The following is a 22035-nucleotide window of genomic DNA, read 5'->3' as shown; positions in this document are numbered from 1 at the left end:
AAACACTAGTATTCATGAATATCTGCAGAAGATAAAACTACAGACCAATTTTTTTTTTGTAAATACCCTCAATCATGAGTGACCTTAAAGATATGACACATAGCATTTTGTCATTTTATTGAGAAACAAATCTGAACCACACACAGTAGGAGACCAATATATGAGGGCCAGTCCTAAAGATGAGCTTGGTGTGTGCCCGAGAAGAGGGCCCACTGAGAAGGAAGCTCTGACCTTCACTAGATCATTATCATTGTAGTAACTCTCATAAAGCTGTGGAGGAAAAGACTTCTTTGTGGAATAATAGGCCCACAAAATCAGCCAACGCACAGAGCTATAGCAGTATTCATGGATTTGGGAATTCTAAAAGGACTTGGGACAAATTCCTAGTAGATGTCAAGGATATACCATAGAGAATGTGATAACTGTGAGAATTAAAATCAGATCACGTAAAAGCTGTTCAATTGGAAGACCAAACAAATTCTCAGGAATTCAGCAAAAAATACTGGTGCAAACTTTCAAAATCCAGTTCATCTTTGTCTTACCATTTTTCTAAGTGGGATATGTTCATGATATCCTGTTTTATTATCTTCAGAAACTTTTTAAAAAACCTTTAGAATATTTTCACGTTTTCTAAAATAGTACAAACAATCAAATGCCAAGCCTACCATAATAAAATGTACATAGAGAAAATATGAAATTGCTTTGCATTGTAACATTAACTTAACCATATTACAGAGTAAATATTATGTTCTTTTAACATCATAAGAGTAAACTAATGGCTCAGAAACAACATGTGTGATCTGACTAAATTAGTGTTACTATGGAAACTTGATATTTTCAGTTTCCCAACCCTTAAGGTCAATTTCAACACTGCAATATGCTGTTTTCCATTTTGCTGCTATAGTTCAGTACAATAGAAAAGCCTGCTGCAAATCAAAGTCATTAAAGACACTAAACTAAAACTGGGAAATAAAAGTAGGAAAAACTATATTCTTCTCTTAAAAAGTTCAGTCATATGTCATCTATGGTTCATTCCATAACCCAAGTCCTCATCTGGCTTGTCTTTATTTTTCCCAACAGTTTGCTGGCAGATTCACAAACTCAAAATAAATAGAATTTTTCCACTATCTAATTCTGAATTTGGCAGGGAAACTCAATGATGAATCTATTCCTACCTCAAAAAATGTTTTCTTTTATACATTTCACTCACTCATACTCACTCAAGTCTGTAGACTAGAGAAATAACAACGTGTGTGTGTGTGTGTGTGTGTGTGTGTGTGTGTGTGTGTGTCTGTGTGTGTGTGTGTTGGGATTGGGAAAGGGGTTCTATCATACGTGTCTCAGGAATAAGTCAAAATACAATTCCAATCCTAATATCTGAAATTTCAAATAGGAATAATCAATTTTTTCACCACTTCCCCTCTTGGATTCCCTCCAGGACATCTGAGGAGAAATCTCATAAGCTTTCTCACTATGAAGAGGATATTTCTGCATACCCTGAACAAGTAAAGACCCCTCGCAATGGTGGGTGGTGCTGCAGGCTCCTGGCTTCTCTTACCCCCAGCTTGGTTCTTTAAAACACAAGTGCTTCACAACCTACACAGACTTCTAACCAGCCAACTTGCATAGAACTTACAGTAGTAAAATAATTTAAACAATGATTTTTATTATTTCCTCTACCATGCATAGGTAAGTGAAGGGTTATTGCTATCTAAAAAGCCTCCCCTACTCATTTTTTTCTTACATTTTCAAGTTAAACTTAGTTCCAGTGACTCTCTACCTACCAAGTCTACCTTCTATTACAAACCTTTTCAGAAAAGCCTTAAAAGCTCATTCACTTTAATTTGGAATTAATGCCAGGGAAGTGACACAATGTGAGCCACCCTGTTTGTTTCACATAGGTGCCTAGAAACAACTTATAATTTCTATTTGGAAAAAGACGAACCTGGGTTATACATGGACTTTTACTGTGGAATCTGTTAGCATTTCTTTTTCAAGCATCACCTTCAGTTTATGTGAGGAAACTTGTCCCCAGGGCATTAGTTTAAGGAGATTTGTGAATTTATACTGCCTAATGCCTCCAAATTAATTTTACGAAAGCAATTTTGATCATTTCAGTACCTTACTCAAAAGTCCTCAATGATTCTCTTTCTTTCTCCATTGCCTACAGGCTAAAGTTCTAAAAGGCCCTCAACAATCTGGCAGCAATTAGTGCCTGGGACCTCAATTCCTGCCCTCCCTACACAGACTCTCTCTTCCAACCAGGGCAAGGAGCTTACTCTTCCTGTCCAGTGGGTTATGATGTGTGCTGTGGACCAGGGAAAGCTATGTATTGTATTCTAGCTGTGTGTGTGTGTCTGTGTGTTCTGTAGAGCAACCAGGCTGTTTGGGTGGCAGCAAACCACAACTCCTGCTACAGGTAGACTCTAATTTGTCTAAGCCAGTCATTGTTATTCTGTCCCCCTTGAAACAAACATTGGCATAACCCAAACCTAAGCCATTCAGTTGCTGTTATTCTCCTGGCCACTGTCATTGACTTAAGGATGGTGCAATCCGAGTAAGTCTGAGAACTTTTTTCATTAACTAAAAGAGGCAATTCTCTTCTCCTGGATATGAACAAGGAGTCATATAGGCTACATGTGGTAATCAGACTTGAAGATGGCCCCCAATGATTCCAGCCTCCTGATATTCACATTTTTGTATAATACCCCTCTCGCAGTGTCCCCAAGTTGGTCTGTATGACCAAGAGAATAGGGAAGAAGTGATGGTATGTCACTTCTGAGATTATGTTACAACATACTGGGTTCTCTCTCCCCCTTTTCCCTCTCTTTATCCTTTTCCCTCTCTCTCTCTCATCACTTGCTCTCGGGGAAGCCAATTGCTATTTCATAAGAAACCCATACATAGCCCCATACGATAAGGAATTGAAGCCTCTACCTAACAGCATATGAGTGAACTTGGCAGTAGATTTTCCAGCCCCAGTGAAGCCTCAGACGACCACAGCCTGGCTGACACCTTGATTGCTACCCCGTGAGAGACTCTGAGAGAGAGCCCCTCTGCTAAGCCATGCCCAGATTCCTGTCACACAGAAACTATGAGAGAATAAACGTTTATGGCTTAATCCATAAGTTTTGAGGTAATTTGTTTTGCAGCAATAGATAACTCATACACTTGAGGAATCATCTTGCAACTAGCAAGAACGCCAAGGTGAAGATAAAGAGAGGCCTATGAAGGTCACAGAAAAATGTAGCTACAGCCCTAATTAATGCACCCCTGCAGCCCATTTTACCTCTAGTTCTCTTTAGTTACATAAGCCAATAAATAAATGTCCCTTATTTTTAAGTCCGTTTGAGTGAGGTTTCCAATACTTGCAAAGAAAAGTTGGCTAACGCAGAATTTGTTTGGGGGGGACTCAGTACCATCGAACGTGACTTCCAAATCACCCTGATCTCTGCCCATTTGCTCATATAGAAGCCTCTGTCTCTGTACACTTTATTCTTACCCATTCTTCACCACACTATTCAAGCCTCACTTTTTCTGATCTGATTACCACTTTAAGAAGGTTTCTGGGCAATCTCAATTCCAACAGTACTTCTGCTGTCACTTCCGTTCCCTTGGCACTTGTCATACACTCACCCATCTTTGATGAGTATATGTTTATCCAGATTGTAACCTCCTTGAAAGTAAGAACCATTTTTATATACTCTTAATTTCTACGGCATTTACCACAGAAGGCATTTGTTAAATACTGACTGTTTGATTGACCCCATCAGTCAGAATTTCTCACACAAAAGTGAAGTACTTGGCTTGGAATCAGAGATCTTCATGCTAGCAGGTCAGATGCCAAGATACCTACTGTAGCAAAAGGAATAATCAGAAGAAATGAGGAGGTTAACATTTTGCTAGCCCATATTTTCTCAATTTCATCCCATGCACACAATATAATGAAGGATTTTAAAGATGCTACTTAGTTCCTGACAACATCATCTCATAAACCTTTCTGTGTATTTGAAGAGGATGCCAAGCTATCCAGGTAAGCCATGGTTATTACGTATATTTTTGAAGTATATGTAATATCCATTCTAAACAGCCTTAATTCAGAGTACAACTCCAACACTTAACAACATTCTGGAGGCTCCCACAGTTTTAAAATGACTATGTTAAAGAAATCCAGTCCAATTTAAAACTTCACTTGCAGCTCCTCCCTTTCTGTAAGTGAGGCATTTGTGACTAGGGCCTGATATGGGGAAGGGGACTGGTCTTTCCCTTCACTTCTCTGCCCTTCCCTCTAGAGTGGTGGGCTTGAAGGTTGGAGCTTGTAGTAGAAGCAGAGGTAGAAAGGGACAAGTGTTTGTCTCAGAGCTGCATTGTGGCCTTCTCTTGGCTGATGCTGCTTATTGGCCTCTGGGTGACAGACATCCCAACACTGGCTCTTCCATTGTGTATGTGTGTGAGGGTGTTTTAGACTCTAGTGAGGGACCTTCCCAGGACAAGGTCCCCATCTTGCTCTTTTAATACTTCCTCAGTTGCTACCCCTGGCATTACCCCCACAGCCTCTGGTGTAGGGCACTTGCAAGTCAGCTCAAGTCCAGCTACTTTCCACGGAGGCTTCTTGACTCCTGGGAGACCCACACACCACTGCCATGCCACCAGGTAGGTACAGGCTGCTCTGCTGGCTCACTTCTCTCTGCTCCATTATCTCACTTCAATTCTCTGTTCCGTTACTCATACAGCCACTGAGGTCTGATCGTCTGACTTGATGACTAAGAAATAATATACCATTATCTTCTTTTCATCCCAATCTCTGCAAATGGTCCTCAGCACCATCAAAGGGGAGCCATTGTACTTTCTACTAGGACAAAGACTCACAACTCTAACAACATGTCCATCTCCCCTTATCTAGTCAAAAAGTGGATAGGACATGAGGACTGGTTCAGTCTCGGATGACAATGGGCAGGGCTCAGGAAGGAGGTTTCGAGGGCGGGCGGTGGGGGGGGACAGTAGTTTGTCTGAGTCATCAAATCCTGCAGGTGATATCTGGTCTCCAATATTCAGAATATGATGTATTTTATCCTTAGCTTTGCTCCCAGTTGCCAATTGTCCACTCAATGCTCTGAAACCCATGGCAAATAAAGGGAACTTAGTCTGTTGGGGAAAACTAGATTCTTGCCTCTGCTTGTCAGTATGAGCTCGCACAATACTATTATGGTAGTCTCAACTCTCCATTTTTTTACCTGCAATATGAGAATACTATTTACCTGATTGATCAGCTTAGTACACAACACAAGCTAAAAACACAGAATCATGTTAATTTTGTTCAATATTTGTCTTGTGTTCTGGAAGAGCATTCAGTGAAAAAAATATGCCAGTTTCTTAGCACTGACTTACAATCCCAGCTTGTCATGTATTACGTATAATGTATTAGGACTCTTATGAGAATTCGATGTGATCGTGCATGAGGAGGGCTTGGCATAGATCAAGTACTCAATTAATATTATCCATCATTATTATTATCATCTCTGTGACCTTATACAAGTCATTTAAGTTCTCTGAGTCTTCATGTCCTCATTTTTAATTGAGGATAATAATAGAATTCTGAAGATTCTGTGAAATCATGTAATTTGGAAGCAATTGTAAATTTCTCTGTAAATGATAGATATTGTCTCTGAAACAAGGACATTGGACCTTTAAAGTATTTTCCTCTTCTAAAATGCTATGCATTTATTATTTGGTATTATGAAGAAGGAAAAGAAAAATGTTCACTTTTCAATAGGGTGTGTTGCAGCAAAAACTGCTTCATTCTACCCATGAACTCACAATTTCCACAGAGTGTAAGAGACTGCTCTCTCCTTCTATCATACTGTCAATTTTTATCTGTTCCCCAAAATATTTTACCTCCTCAATGTGTACCTTTTAAGCACCTTCACATAACTTAAAATGGAAAGGAAATTACTTAAGAGGCAGTGGAAAACTACCAAAGAATCAGCCAATAAAATTTAGTCATAGGGGTGACTTATTCCAAATCCTAACATCTAAGACACTGGTGGGAAATTTTCTTTCTTCCATCCTGCTTTCAAATATGAACACTAATCCCATCACAGAGGTATTAACTCCACTTCGGAAATTCCAAATCTTACATATTCCATGACTGTTGAATAAGGTATAAAGTATATTCAAAAACTAAAGCTTCTTTTTAATCTATTTAATTTACATTCTTTGGCCAATCTGTCAAAAATATCTTGACTTCATCAGCCAACTGAAATTTGAAAGAAATGTAAATCTAAGTGCAATCTTTAAGTACAAAATTGAAACAAACTCTGCTGTGTCTGCTTTTAAGGAATAAAATAGTAGTTAATGTATTTTAGCTACTTAAGACATTCAGACTCACAATTATTTCTAATCATTAAGCTTTTAAATAGAAGATTTTCTTGGCAACAGAATCAATTTCAAGTTTGAAAGTTGGAGCCTCTTTGCAAATTTGCAACTGGCTCTATCTATCAGTCAAGTAAAATATCTTTTGAATGGTCTGGATATATTTATATGGCTCTTTATAATTTGAGAAGTGTCTTTACACACACTTTTTATTTAATGTATGAGATTCCTTGGGAGAGAAGCAGAGCAGATAAAGAAAATGTGGTTCAGTGAAGGTCAATGGCTTACTCAAGATCACAGGAACTGGTAAAGCAGAAAGGAAAACATGGGTCCTCCTGATTCCCAGCCCAGGGATCCTCCCACCATAACAGGCTGCTTTGGAAACCCATGGAGTTCTCTGAAATCCTGAGAGAACCTCTTGCCTATCACCCTGCCATTTATAAGTTAAAATCATGTCAGTTAAAATCAGACACTCAAGATCATGTCCAGCATGGAAAAATGCTTACAACACTTTTCATTTGCTCATTCAGTCATTTGAAAACTATTTGTTGAGGACACACGATGTGTCCAGCATTGTGCTGGCACTTGGAACGCAGTTGTGAATAAACCAGACATGGTTCCTACAGTTTAATCCTGGAGATAGATACTACTCACATACCCACACAAGAAATTTATCACTAAGAACCAGAAGTAAGTCCAGAATGAGGACAACATGCTTTGAGAGTGTCTAACAGAGAGACCTAGCCTCATCTGAAACATCAGAGGTGGCTGGGATAGGAGCAAGGGGTGGGGAAGTAAGGAGCATCCTAGGCCATGGAAGGACACACCAGGCCAAGAGGTTCATATCCATAGAAGCCCTGAGGCAAGAAGAAAAATCAAACACACTTTATGATAGCAATTTTATTTAAGCAAAGGGAGGAAAGTCTAGCAAGAAATACACCAAATCATTTGTGATGTTTTCTTTTGGAGAGGAATTGGCAATGTTCATTTTCTTATTTGTGCTTTATTGAAATGTTCCAAATTTTCTACAATAAAAAATATGAGCTTTGTGATCTTAGGGGAAAGTCAGCCTAAAGAAGTGGGAAAGAACTGACTAGAAAATCTAGCCCCAACGGTCCCTGTGTGAGAAGGGAAAACAGAGCTCTCCCAGTCACTCCAGGCCAGAAATCCAGGAGCTGAAGTGTGAAGCGGAAAGTAAACAGTACAAGAACATAATTAGCACTTTGGTGATTTAAAAGGTCCCCTAATATTCAAAATGTATAAAGCTGTGAATGAAAAGGAACAAATGTGTATTGAGCCCTCTTATGGGCCAAGCCCTATCCTACACTCTTTATGGCATTTCCTGGGAACAGTAGTGTACAGATAACAGTGCTTCGTTTCTACAATTTACTCACTGATTGTGTTCCTTTCTCTCACACTAAACCCTACAAGATGTGTATTATAATCCCATTTTACAAATAAAAGTGGAAGTGAGTTTTGAAGAGAGGTTAAGTAATTTGCTCAAAGCCAGACATCTATTAGGTCGGAGAGCTGGAATCAAAAGAAAAGTTCTGTTTACTCCAAAGAAGTTCCTAGGACTCCTGTCACCTTCGTAAATGTGATGGAGATTGGTTACATTAAGATTTTCCCATAAGAATGTGGGGGGGGGGCACCTGTGTGTCTCAGTCAGTTGGGCATTTGCCTTTGGCTCAGGTCATGATCCCAGGGTCCTGGAATGGAGTCCCACATTGGGCTCCTCGCTCAGGAGAGGCCTGCTGCTCCCCTGCTTGTGCTTTCTCTCTCTCTCTCTTTCTCTCTCTCTGACAAATAAATAAATAAAATCTTTAAAAAAAGAGAGAATTAGGAAATGTATGATTATGGTTGTTTTGTTGCTGGCCAAAGAGGACAGTATTGTGCTGGCAGGATGGTAAAGCAGAATAGATCTAAATACTTACATAGTGCCAGGGTCTGCTCTAAGCACATTAGAAATCTTGTCTAATTTAATTCTCATAACAAGCATATGAGATAGGTGCTATTTTTATCCCCAATTTGCAGATCAGGAAACTGAGTCCCAGAGAGGATAAAACAAACAAACAAATGAAAGTTTGCCCAATATCACACGGAGCTGTCACTTGAAGCAGGCAAGGTGGATCCAGAATCTGTAGGCCTAACCAAGTTATACTTCCTTCCTAAATTTCTTTTTCTTTTTTTTAAGATTTTATTTATTTGAGAGAGAGAGAGAGAGAGAATGTGTATAAGCAGGGGGAGAAGCCAAAGAAGAGAGAGAGAGAGAACCTCGGGCAGACTCGGCGCTGAGCATGGTGCCTAAGAGAGGCTGATGGAGGACCGATCTCACCATCCTGAGATCATGACCTCAGCGAAACCAAGAGTCGGGCGCCCAGGTGACCCACCTTGCTAAATTCTTAACTGAGTCTCTTGGTTCCCTCTACATGTAAGGGATCTATTTCCAAAACTTCCTTCCATGGGCTAGTGAAAGGCAAGTTCCTTTAAAGGCTTAAAGCAGGTAGAAAACTACTTTGATGCTGACCGTCTTTTGCCTAAAAGTCTGAGACCTAGCCTGGAGGAAAGTACTCCTAATTCTCAGAATGAAAACTGAACAATAATGTTGAGGCTCTCATTGCCCAAAAGCACCTTGCTTTGTAAAAACAAAGTGTCCAGCTTTGTGGTTCTCAAACTGCAGCATACATCAGAATCACTCACAGAACTTGTTAAAATGCAGATTGCCGGGCCCCATCCCCAGAGGTTCTGACATAGGAGGTTTGGAGCGGGGCCCAAGAATTTGCATTCTAACAAGTTCCAGGTCATGCTGATGTTGCTGGTGGGAAGACTTTGAGAACCCTTGGGACAGCCTAGTGGAAGGTAAAACCAATCTGGGAAGCAAGACTCATAGGACTGTTAGCACCTTGCACCTAAGCGCTGAAACAGAGTTCCTTCCATCCTGGCCCCACTGCACCTTCAATAACCTGATTCCAGAGTAAGTGAATGAGATGAAGAAGGAATCATGCCTCTCAAAACTGCAATGAACCAGGACTGGAAGTGTTTACTGAAAAACAAAAAACTGATTTTTAGGTGGTGGAAGTTTCCTTTTTGGTTTTTTTGGGGGTTTTTTTGTTTGTTTGTTTTGTTTTATTTTGTTTTATGGTTTTGTTTTGTTTTGTTTGTAAGGGAGTCTGATTGCTATGCATTCAGGTAATTATCTTTAATCTGAAAGTAAAAATAAGGCATACTCAAGGTTTTAAATGTTAGAATTATATTAATCCTCAAACCTGTAGGTTCACCTACAAATGTACAAGATAAAAATTCCATTTTACTTTTTGAGTTACAAAGGAAGTCCACAAACCCAAAATGGTGACTTAAGTAACAACCGAGCGCCCTCTGCTGGGAACGAAATCCTCTGTTGTCCAAAGGCTGCAGGAGTGTTTCCCATGCTAAACAATAACTGAGATTTCCATTGCTATTTGAATCCTTTGAAACTGGTGAACGCGTTGTGTATTGAGGACAAATATAAAGAAAAAGACTGACTGGAGGAGAGAGATTTTGGAGAGAACCATTGTGAAAACAGAAGGAAACTAAATTTTAGATGACATTGATCTAAATCAAATCTTTACTCCTCAAATTTTTACCCACTAGTTTTAGCTCCATTGATGATTCTTGCATGAATCAATTACTATGATGAAGACAGAAGATATTTTTATTTACATTATAGATTCCAAAGCACCTGAATAATATGTTAATATACATAACTGGGAAACTAGCAAACTCTTGAAATTATCTCAAATTATAATCTGCTGGTGTCACTTGAAAATGCCTACAACTTTTGTTGAATTCATCAGACTTGTTTCCATTTATTTGACATTTTGTAAAGCTATCTTCTGTATTTTGCAAAGTGTCCTGACCCACTGCATGGATCTCTCTGAATTCACAGCAAAAACGTATAGGTTCAGAGCCAGGTGTAAGGGATTCAGCTCAGGACATCTTTAAAATATTAATTGAGTCCAAGAGGTAATCTCTAAACTGTGCACAGTTGGTAGTAACCACCAACTGGATTATTACAACATGACATCAATGTTTTCTTACCAACCCTTCAGTCCATCAGAAGAGCCGATGAAAATTTTGAATGAATTGTATTTAAGGGTTTTTTTTAAGATTTTTTTAAAGATTTTTTAAAGATTTTATTTATTTATTTGTCAGATAGAGTGCAGGGGGAGCAGCAGACGGAAGGAGAAGCAGGTTCCCCACTGAGAAAGGAGGCTTTTTAAAAATCTCTTTGCCTGTAACAAAGAAAAAGACTAGTAGGGACACAAGTGTCTTCTCTTTGAAGGTGCCTCTAGTACTTAAATTACACATTATCTTTATAAACCTGTTTCTCTAATAGACTCCTTTATTTCTATGAGTCAGCACCATCTTCTCAATCCCTTATAATCCAAGCATTTATAACCTTTGACCTGAGCCACATTCTCAAATGCAATGAATTACCCAATCTTTTTCACTGTGAGTCCCCTCCTCTCCATTCCTGTTTCTAGCATGGTGCAGCATCCGGACTCTTCTATCTGGCTTCAATCTCTCTGCCTCTATTTTTTTTTTTTTTAAGATTTTATTTATTTATTTGACAGAGGGAAAGACAGCCAGTGAGAGAGGGAATGCAAGCAGGGGGAGTGGGAGAGGAAGAAGCAGGCTCCCAGCAGAGGAGTCCGAGGCGGGGCTAGATCCCAGGACTCGAGGAATCATGCCCTGAGCCAAAGGCAGACGCTTAACAACTGTGCCACCCAGGCGCCCTTCTCTGCCTCTATTTTGTCTCATGCAGCACCTGAGATCATACTTCCCAAACCATGGCTCTACTAGCATCTTTGCCCAATGCAAACGCAATGCCCATTATGCACAGAACCTGAAGGCTGTTCATGACCTGGTTCCAAACCACCACTTCAGCCACATCCCCCTCGTTAGGGTTTAGCAAACTCTTTACTCTCGTTACAAACAGGAAGTCTCAGTTGTTCTCAAGCAATATCCTGAAAGTGTCCATGCCTTCACTTGGACATTTCCCTCCCATCATATTCCCAAATGGGAATCTTACCATTCCTAAAGGCCTAGATCAGATACCACCTTCTTTATGATTCCATCTTTCCTGATTCTGCAAACTAAAAATTATTTCTGCTCCTCTGAGTTTTATTTCTACTTCCTCTGTGCCATTTATTATTTCTGGCCTTGTGTTACAGGACAAATCCATGTGGGTAGTTGACAGGTAACTCAAACTTTGCATTACCAAAATTGACATCCTCATTTCTCCCATTCTAAACCTTTCAGAAACTCGGGAGTCATCCTGAATCCTCCTTTCTCATTCTCACCCCTTACAGTAAATCAGGGGCCAGATTTTGTACTCCCTGAACATCTCTCGCATTTGCTCCCGCTTAGAGTCTTATAATGTCCTGGTTTATACCCAACCTCATCGATCATAGAATTACAGCAATTAGTGTCAACTCTGTTCTTGTATCTGACCTTACTTCCTTCTTCACATTCATCCTCCACATCACCACACAAGACATCTCTTGGCAATTCAGAACACCACACCACTCCCCTGCTTAACTCCACTGCCAGCAGAGCACAGTCTAAGATCCATAGCAGAGAAGCTTCCATCCTCAGCTCTGCATCCTACTACTTTCCACCTTCACTTTACAGTAGAGTAACAGCAAACCGATGCCAGTTCCCTGAACACACTGCTATTTTACACTTCTCTTCTCTTGTTCTGCCTGGACTGACCTTCCCTTCAGCACTCCTTTTGCAGGGCTTCTGTGTTTTATTACTCTTGGGGGTACCATTCACACAGGATACAATATGTTGTACCAACAATAGGCCCTGCCACCCTCAGTCCCTCTTCTGTACCTAATGAAGTCACACCTGTTGTTTTGGTTCAGTTCAAAATTCATCTCTCCCATAAGCTTCCCTGGACTTCTTCAGCAGTGTACATGGCTTCAATTATCGCATCTTGCCATATTTTTAAAAAATCATCTGGTTATGTGTTTGCCTCTCCTATTACCAGGCTTGAGGGCAAAGAATTATTTACCTTTGTAACTCTGACTCCAAGCCAGTGCCTCACACATTCAATAAATTTTGGTTAAACTGAAATGTTATGTTCATGCCATTTCACTTGCAGGACTGTGACTTGCTAGAGATGAGGAATCCTGGCTTATAGTATATATCTTTACATTCTCATAGTCATTGTACACAAAGCTGAATGAGTATCAAAATATCTTGGAGAGCTTTTTTTAAATCCAAGTTACTTGGAATTGAGCCTATTACAAAGGTGGTATATCACATCATTGGCACGGGGGAGGGGGTGACAATAGCAACCATTTCTCCAAAAGTGTTAATTTTCACAACATATATATGATATAATGTGATTAATAGTTTGATAATTTGATTGTGATTGGGAGCTAATGCTGAGTGAGTAGAGAAAATGTGTATGTGACACAGCCACTTCACTGGAATGGCTGGCTACTCTGTTGCCATGTCCGATACATTTGTTCTTATGTTAACTTTGGTATTCCTGAGGTGTGCTGTAAGCAACAAAATTGCCAGGTCAAGGCCAAAGATTAAAGAGGAAAATGAGGCTCTGGAGTGAGTGGAATGTAAAGAAAATAAAGTTTGTTTTGTCAGTTTTAATATAATTTATTATTTTTAGCATCTAATAACTAAATACACTTATATTCAAAATTCCTTTATTATTGACATCCCTGAAGCAAGAATAACTTGGTTATTACCAATCTAAAACTCTCTAACCCCTAATTTCCTTTTTCTACTGAAACAACTGTTTTGATAACATACTTTACAGAGTGAGAAGTATCTTAGGAATGATGCTATTGAGTTATAGCAGACTAGATTATATTTCTAAAAATGGCATTGGGACAACTAGCTGACCAAATGGAGCTTAGACCAGAAGGGAAGAAAATCATTAAAAAACATGAACATGACCAAACCTGAATTCATCTTTTCTTCCCAAATCTGACTTTCTTCACACCTCCCTAAGAGAGGTGCGGTTGCTCACACCTCTTGAAAACAGGCATACTATGTCACATGTAACTCTTTTCATGCCTTCTCCACAATATCCAATGTATCACCTAGTCTTATGGATTCTACCTCCTAAGCGTCTTGTGAATCTTTCCACTCTTCTCCAATGAATGCCCAACACCCCAGTTTAGACCTCCATCATCTCCTAACTGGATTTCTCGGTAGCCTCCTAAGGAGTCCACCTCCCTATATTCTCGTGCTTTCCCAATGCATTCTTACAAACCACATATCAGCCAGAAGAAATATAGGTGGAAAAAACACATCAAATAAATGTAGAAGCATGAACAAAATCATCAAGGCAGAAGCCAGCATGGCTCTTTAGGGGACTGAAAAGAGCTCATATGACTGAAGTCCCCTCTTCTCACAGATACTCAAACTTCCATGAAGTTCCTATTGCCAGGCCTTCCTGTTTTTCCTCTCTCTACGTCATCTTTTCAAAAACTGGAAAAATGAATTTACATCATCCTGCATTCTTCCTAATCTGTTTTTTATAATACGCAGAACTCTCTGCCCTAAGTCTCACAAATAATTTCTTTCAAAGTATTGTCTGCATCTATTTTGAAACTCACAACGAAAGTATTTATTATTTTCTTTCTTGTAGCAACCTTTTCTAGGGGCAGTGAGAATCCGACACTCAGGTTACTTCCTGAGTATGTGAGAATAGTAGGATAGGAGAAAATATTGGAAAAGAAGAATAAATTAGTACCTCAAAATGTAATCTCACTGTATTTGCATGCCTCCTGGCAAATTTCTCAAGAGAGGACAGACTTTCTTATTATCTGAATTCCCCTATAACGTATTGCTCATGAGTTTATATTAAGCCAAGTCTTCAGGGCCATGATCCCCTATTCTTTATAGGTAAGTAAAATAACAAATGTGAAAACAGCATAGTACCTATACGCAACAGATTCAATAAAAATTATTGTTGAAAATGAACCCTGGGGTGCCTGGGTGGCTCAGTTATTTAAGCATCTGCCTTCAGGTCATGATCCCGGGGTCCTGGGATGGAGTACTGCATCAGCTCCCTACTCAGCAGGGAATCTGCTTCTCCCTCTGCCCCTCCTCCTGCTCATGCTCTCTCCCTCTCTCTCTCAAATAAATAAAATACATCTTAAAGAAAAAAAAAAAAACAAAAGAAAAGAAAATGAACCCTAATACTCTAAGTACCATTTCTGAATTTACTTCTTCATTAAAAGGGGTAACAATTTGAATCTGCATATGATGTGGAGAACAAAGGCAAAAGGAAATGTAGATAAAATTAAATGTCCTTATAACCTGCAGCCCATAGACAAATACTTGAGACAGTCAGAATGTGACATTCCTCCAGGAACTCCAAATCTTAATGTTAATGCTTTGCTAGAGGGAAAAACAACCTTAGCTTGACAATAGCTAGGCTTCCAGGATCCTGTGAGAGGCCTCCAGGATCCTGTGAGTTTTCTCAGGCATATGAAAGTCCTTTTAGAAACTTGCTTTGTCTTCATCTCCCCCAATTCCAAAATATATAATCAGTTCCTCCTTACAATCCCAGGGCAGCTCTTTCTGCCCACTGGTTCTGTCCCTGTGCTATAATAAAACCACATTTTTGCACCAAAAATGTCTCAAGAATGCTTTTTTGGACGTTGGCTCCAAACCCCAACATTTCCACATTATATAGAATTCAAGGTTTGAATGAAATGTAACTTCCTAACAATTAAAGTAACCAAACTTTATGAGAGATAAAAACTCAAACTAAAATTTTCTGTAAGAAAATATTGGAGGGATGAGAAGAGTTAAGTTTTGATGGAGAAAGTGAAGCAAACCAAGCTATGAGCAATTAAACTAAGCTATGTTTCTAAGGCCAAAACCAAATTAAAAGAGGCCTAATGAGAACTAGGTTGCAGCCTAAAAGAAATCTCAAATGCCCTCTTCACCCTGGTATTGATGTAGGAAATTGTTGGGGTTCGGAGCCAATGCCCAAGAAAGCATTCTTGAGACATCTTTGGTGCAAAATGGTGGTTTTATTAAAGCACAGGGACAGGACCTGTGGGCATAAAGAGATGTAATGGAGTCCTGAGCACTGGCTGATTATTTACTTTCAAGTTGGGAGGGGGGTAGGGAGAACCTAAATCTCTAAGAAATTTTGGAAGTAAGGTTTCCTAGACCTTGAGGGGGCTAGCTATTGTTAGGTTATTACTGTCTGGTAAAACCTTAGTCATGAGACCCTTCAGATGTATATTGGTGGGTCACTTGCTTGGGGGATGACTGCCAACATGTATCTTGGGGGGTAGAGATAAAAGAAGTTAGAAGAAGATAGAAGAAGAAGAGAAAATGCAAAGGCAGATACCCAAATGGACTTTTTACGAATTTATTAATTTTTGAATGTTTTATGAAAGACCAAAAAAGACAACAAAATATTAAAGCTAATATTACTGCTCAGCCTCAAAGCCTCCTCCTCTCTCAGAAGATTGATCCAATGAAGATATTTCAGGAAAATATAAACATTTTGAAAACCTTGAACATCATCTCTTTAAAAGAGGATAAAGCTGTGAGAAGCTAAAGGCTTGTAATTTTTTTTTTAAGATTTTACTTATTTATTTGACAGAGAGAGACAGCCAGCGAGAGAGGGAACACAAGCAGGGGGAGTGGGAGAGGAAGAAGCAGGCTCATAGCGGAGGAGCCTGATGTGGGACTCGATCCCAGAACGCCGGGATCACGCCCTGAGCCGAAGGAAGCGCTGTGCCACCCAGGCGCCCCTAAAGGCTTGTAATTTTAAAGAAGGTTAACAATGATAATGGAAAGCTACTTTGCACACAATAGTCTGTTCATTGGCAACAGCTCAGGCCTGTCTGCAGAGCCACCTGTTTCGTATCCAATGCAGAGTGAGTGGATTTTAATACAAAACCTTAAGTGATTCCATGACATTCTAAATTTGGATTGATACCATCATCTTATACAATGAGCCAAAACTCAAATGTATGGATTGCTTCTCTCCTGATCAAACTTTTGTGTTAGTTGTCAAAGTGAGAAGGAGAAGAAGGGGTAAGGGATGGTTTTATGTTCTTTCTGAGCAAACATTAGTCAGCCAATTCCAAAATCAGATCAAAGACATAATTATTCTGTTAAGAAAACACAGAACAAATTTAAGAAGCAAGAGAAAATGTTAATATGGTCTGAAATTCCCACCAGCATAATCAACCAAAAACAAGTCCAAAAACCTCCTCCAAATTTTAATCCATGTTAATTACAAATGACAAATATAGTTAATATAAACCATAATAGTCTGAACTAATTTGACTGAGCATGCAAAGCAGCATTGGCAAGGTCAGGCTTTTGTGCTCAATTAACTGTTCATTCAAGCTGACTTTAAAGAAACTGTTTTGTGAGAAGGAACAATGATCCCACTATACTAAGAACAACTAACCGACATGAAAATTTAAATAATCTAATGCAGGTTGCATTTAATTAAAAGCCTAAGGACACACGACCCATGCAAAGTCTACTTGTAAATTGATTCTATTCATCACAATTCTGTTTAACACTTTCTCTGAGCCAATTTGGGACAATGAATTGAAGGCACCAGGAGTGTAGTCAGTACAGGAAAATCCATGTACTAGGGAAAATGACAATGACTGGTGGTGGTAGAAGAAACAAATAACCATAATGGTGATTGGAGGTATCTTGACACATAGGGGGACACCCACAGACTGAGGATCTGGAAACTGAGCTCTAGCTGTTATAAGGTATGAAAAAATTAAGGGTGATCTCCTCATTGGGGCAGGTCTCTTTCTGATTCTCTTTTATTGGGATGGAGGAAAATTTCAGTATACCAAGAAACAAAGATAGGCTGAAGGGGTTTTCACTATTTCTAATTCTTGTCCAAACATAGCAGCAAGTATTCTCCATACATTACCTAATCCACTCCTACCCTCTTCCTGCAGGTAGGAGTTTTCAGTTATCCAAATGACCCAGAACCTCAAAACAGCTCAGGTCACTTGGTTCCTGGAGAAGATACAGAAGAGATGCCTGCTATCTATACCAGCAAGCCTGGGTGCCCATTCCAAAGGAGAGAACTGTTCTTTTTTTTTTTTTTTTTTTTAAGATTTTTTTATTTATTTATTTGACAGAGACAGAGACAGACAGCGAGAGAGGGAACACAAGCAGGGGGAGTGGGAGAGGAAGAGGCAGGCTCACAGCAGAGGAGCCTGACGTGGGGTTCGATCCCACAACACCGGGATCACGCCCTGAGCCGAAGGCAGACGCTCAACCGCTGTGCCACCCAAGCGCCCCGAGAGAACTGTTCTAACCCCTGTTACTGCTTTCCTCAGAGCAGAAAATAATGAGCCAGTGGTTGAAACCAGTCACAGCTTGTTTGCTTACTTGTTTTCCTGCTTGCTTGCTTGCTTGCTTGCTTGCTTTTTAAAATATTTCATTTATTTATTTGACAGAGAGAGAGAGAGAGCACAAGCAGGGAGAGCATCAGGCAGAGGTAGAGGGAGAAACAGGTCCCCCGCAGAGCAGGGAGCCTGACATGGAGCTTGATCCCAGCACCCTGGGATCATGATCTGAGCCGAAGGCAGACGCTTAACCGACTGAGGCACCCAGACACCCCGGGAGTCACAGCTTTCTTAATGAATATAGGACAGTGAGGAAAAGGTGTTTTCTTAAGCTTTTCCTCTACTCACTTATTTCAGTCCTGAGGCCTGCAAATTAAACTGATGAAAGACAGATCAACAGGAGAAAAGTCATACAAATGTTGTTGATGTTAATATTTTTACATGGCACAGAGGCTTCACAGAAAAGAAGTGAAAGCCTAAGGAAGTAGTTAGATTCAGGGGTTGTACATTTTAATGTTTTATATTTAATAAAATATAAAAAAGCCACTAGACAAAGTAAAGGGAGGTTTGGGCTTCTAGAGGTGATAAATTGTGGGGAAATGAGAAGAAAATACACAAGGGAAACTAATGGAAGAGTTATCTTAGTAAGGTATGTATATGCAGATTCATCTTGATGCCAGCCCTCCATCTCAGGATTATGGTTACTCTCCTCATCCTGGCATAGGAGATGGGGTGAATCTATGCCACCCTCACAAAGGGAAATTTACGCTCTGCTTTAAGGCAGATAAGAAGAGGGCCAAGAACTTTTCCTGTATTTATTGTTTCTCAATTTCCTTCAGCTCAAAATAATCCAAAACCAAAGCGGCAAATTTCAGGGTGGCATAGTCTAGATTGTTTCATTACATACATCCACAGCCACCATGTATTTATTATTTCGAACTCTTTTTTTTTTTTTTAAGATTTTTATTTATTCATTTGACATGGAGAGAGACAGCCAGCAAGAGAGGGAACACAAGCAGGGGGAGTGGGAGAGGAAGAAGCAGGCTCCCAGCGGAGGAGCCCGATGCAGGGCTCGAGGAGCCCGAAGCAGGGCTCAATCCCAGAACGCCAGGATCACGCCCTGAGCTGAAGGCAGACACTTAACGACTGAGCCACCCAGGCACCCCTATTTGGAACTCTTTTAAATGCAAATGTCAGAAGCCCAAAACAGATTCACTCAAAACAAAAACAAAAACAAAAACAAAAACAAAACAAAACAAAAAACAAAAAAAACTATTGACTCACATGAAAATGACTCAAATATCCATTAACTGATAATTGGACAAATAAAATATGGTATATCCATATAATAAAATAATCTTCAGCCATAAAAAGGAATGAGATACTGACATATATTATAACATGAGTGAACCTTGAAAACATCCACCATTTTTTGTTCCCACAGCTATAATCCAACCTTCAATCCACTGACCCCACCATTTCTCAGTATTCATCAGCCTCCTCTTGGCTTCATATTGGGAGCTACTTGTCCAGCCTAGATTTCATAGACTCATGCTTAGAATCATTTCTCTGTGAATCGCCACAGTTATTTTGTCCCCTCTCTGTCATCCATGCCTAGTGTCTTAGTCAGTCAGCTTAGGCTGCCATAACAAAATACCATAGACTGAATTGCTTAAACAACAGATAGGTGTTTTCTTGCAGTTCTGGAGTCTGGAAGTCCCAGATCAAGGTCCAAGGTTTTTTTTTTTGTTTTGTTTTTGCTTTCACTTGAGACACTGATTGTGTTTGTAGGGGTTAGGGAAACAGTAGAATGAGAAATACGAAACTAGGAAAAGAGACCGGGTGTTGCAGGTGCCAGTGAGAACTTCTCACTCTCATCCTCGCCATCCATAGAGTCTGTTCCACTCCTTCATAATCCTTCTCCAGGGCAGCTAGGTCCTCTCAGGCCTCTAAGAACCCCCTTCTCCATGCCCTTGTCCACGTACCAGTGCATAATGGCCCATTTGGCATACATCAGGTCAAACCTGTGGTCGAAGCAGGCCCAGTCCTCGGCGATGGCTGTGGTATTGCTTAGCATGCAGACTGCCTGCTGCACCTTGGCCAGGTCTCCCACAGGCATCACTGCAGGGTGTTGGTAGTTAATGCCAACCTTGAAACCTATGGGACACCAGTCCACAAACTGGATGGTGCCCTTGGTCTTGAGAGTGGCAATGGTGGCATTCACATCCTTGGGCACCACTTCTCCACGGTAGAGCATGTAGCAGGCCATGTATTTGCCATGGCGAGGGTCACGGTTGACCATCTGGTTGGAGGGTTCAAAGCTAGTGATCTCTGCCATCTGGTTGGAGGGTTCAAAGTTAGTGATCTCTGCCATCTGGTTGGAGGGTTTAAAGTTAGTGATCTCTGCCACCAACAGCTGCTCATGGTAGACCTTCTTGGCTGAGATGATGGGGGAGTAGGTCACCAGGGGAAAGTGGATGCAAGGGTAGGGCACCAGGCTGGTCTGGAACTCTGTGAGGTCCATGTCGAGGGTCCCATCAAAACGCAGAGAGCCAGTGATGGAGGACAATATCTGGCGATGAGAGGGTTGAGTTTGGTGTTGCTTCCTGGCAAGAGCACTCTTCCTGTCTTGCAGATTACCACCTTCTTACTCTGTCCTCACATATTAGGGTGTGGGGAACACTCTGATATTTCTTCTTACAAGGACACTAATCCTATCAGGGCCCCACCCTCAGGACCTGATTTACCTTAGTTACTTCCTTACTCCAAACATAGTCACACTGGGGGTTAGGGCTTCAATATTAGAATTTTGGGGACACAATTAAGTCTATAGCACCTAGAAAATCCCAAGCCTAAGTGAATCCTACCCCTCTCTTTCTCCATTCCTGCACCAAACAGGTAAAATTTGCTACCCAACTGAATGGACTAGTTTCCCCTGAAATTCATGATCACAAGTCTCAAAGAGCACACAGCAATTCATCAATGTCAGGCAATACCATTAGGCTTCTTGAGTAGATTCACTTTTATAGTCTTCAAAATAAGTTCCTTCCTAACCCTCACATACCTTCTCTTCCCATTCTGCCCTGACTCTCAGCTGCTGGCCTTACCTCAGACTTCATTACAGATTGAAGTCAAACAAATCTAATTCTCCCTGAGACAAACTTTAAAACTCTCCTGCATCTGCTCCTACCCTTACCTTCTCTCCTGTTACAGTCAAGAGAAGTTTCCTTGATGTTGAATGGGGACTTTTCCTACAGCATCAGAATTTGGGTTAAGACTCCAAAACTGAAAAATTATGAGTGATAATTATGCCAACATTGAAGAAGATATATCACTTAAATAGAATGAGTCCATAATTATCAGCTCCCATCTTCCATTCCAGTCAAAAGAGAGAATACTAGAAACTTGGAAATGAAATTGAAAAGTCACTGAGACAGAGAATTCCAGTTTAGTTAGGAATGATGTGATATCTTTCCTCCCTGCTCCGTGGAGGGAGACTTAGGGAGGGAGACCTTCCTTGTCTGTCCCACCCTCAATCAAGCCAAGCAACTGGAGCCCAAGAGAACCACTGATAGAGAATGAGGAAAACATTGGCATTTATTAAGCTATAGAATAGCCCTGTACTATTACCATGAAATAGGAGCAAACACAGTAAGAGAGTTTTCAGGAAGGTTTGACTTATGTTCCCTAGAGCTGGAGGACTATAAATAAAGAATCTGAATCAATTTTTTGATGTTTAATTGCTGATAACTTCTGACCCTCATCACTCTCTCTTCCCCTATGCCTTATAGCTGGGCAAGCTGATAAGAAAGTTTGAGTGCTCTCTCCTCTGGCACCAGTGTAAGTAATTATTTAAACAAACAAAAATACCTATTTGGGATGCGTGTGAGAGAGAGAGAGAGAGAGAGAGAGAGACAGAGACAGAGACAGAGAGAGAGAGAGAAAGAAACATCAGTCTTGACATCCAAACCAAATTTTGGATGAGGGTCTATTCTGCTACTACAAAGTGGCCATAAAGGGACATTTAACAATATAGACACCAGCGCCTGCTTCCCAGTAAGAGAATTTGGAAGGTAGAGGCTTACTGAATCCACCTGCAATGACAGGGCAAGAAAGGAAATCAGTGTTTAAGATAGGCTTCAATTCTACTTGTTTGTGGATGTGTGTGGGCAAAAAGAAGCCAAGAAAGCCATTTTGATGGTATTTCACCCTAGAAGGCTAAGAGCCAAGACAAGGGGATCTCAGCAGTAAGAAGCTATGCAAGAGACCACCAGGAGTAGAAGCTGGA

General features: G+C 40.4%; 2 protein-coding genes across 2 annotated transcripts in view; both read right to left on the bottom strand.

Moving 5' to 3' along the window:
* Positions 1–22035, bottom strand: part of CCDC85A (coiled-coil domain containing 85A) — a 641780-nt gene that overhangs the window by 558262 nt on the left and 61483 nt on the right. The window lies entirely within an intron of this gene.
* Positions 19124–20672, bottom strand: LOC148109648 (tubulin alpha-8 chain-like). Its single transcript, XM_087863210.1, has one exon. It carries the CDS (start codon positions 20269–20271, stop codon positions 19657–19659), a length of 615 nt encoding a protein of 204 aa, XP_087719336.1. The 5' UTR covers positions 20272–20672; the 3' UTR covers positions 19124–19656.

Source organism: Ursus americanus, chromosome 7, assembly GCF_024610735.1.
Source record: "Ursus americanus isolate L20-20 chromosome 7, mUrsAme1.1.p, whole genome shotgun sequence".
In the NCBI taxonomy this organism is placed as follows: domain Eukaryota; kingdom Metazoa; phylum Chordata; class Mammalia; order Carnivora; family Ursidae; genus Ursus; species Ursus americanus.
Note: the sequence above shows the minus strand (reverse complement) of the source record. Positions and strands in the feature narration are given on the sequence as shown.

Bases quoted from the DNA above. Each gene is read 5' to 3' on its own strand.
- LOC148109648 (XM_087863210.1), bottom strand. From the start codon at position 20,271: ATGGACCTCACAGAGTTCCAGACCAGCCTGGTGCCCTACCCTTGCATC.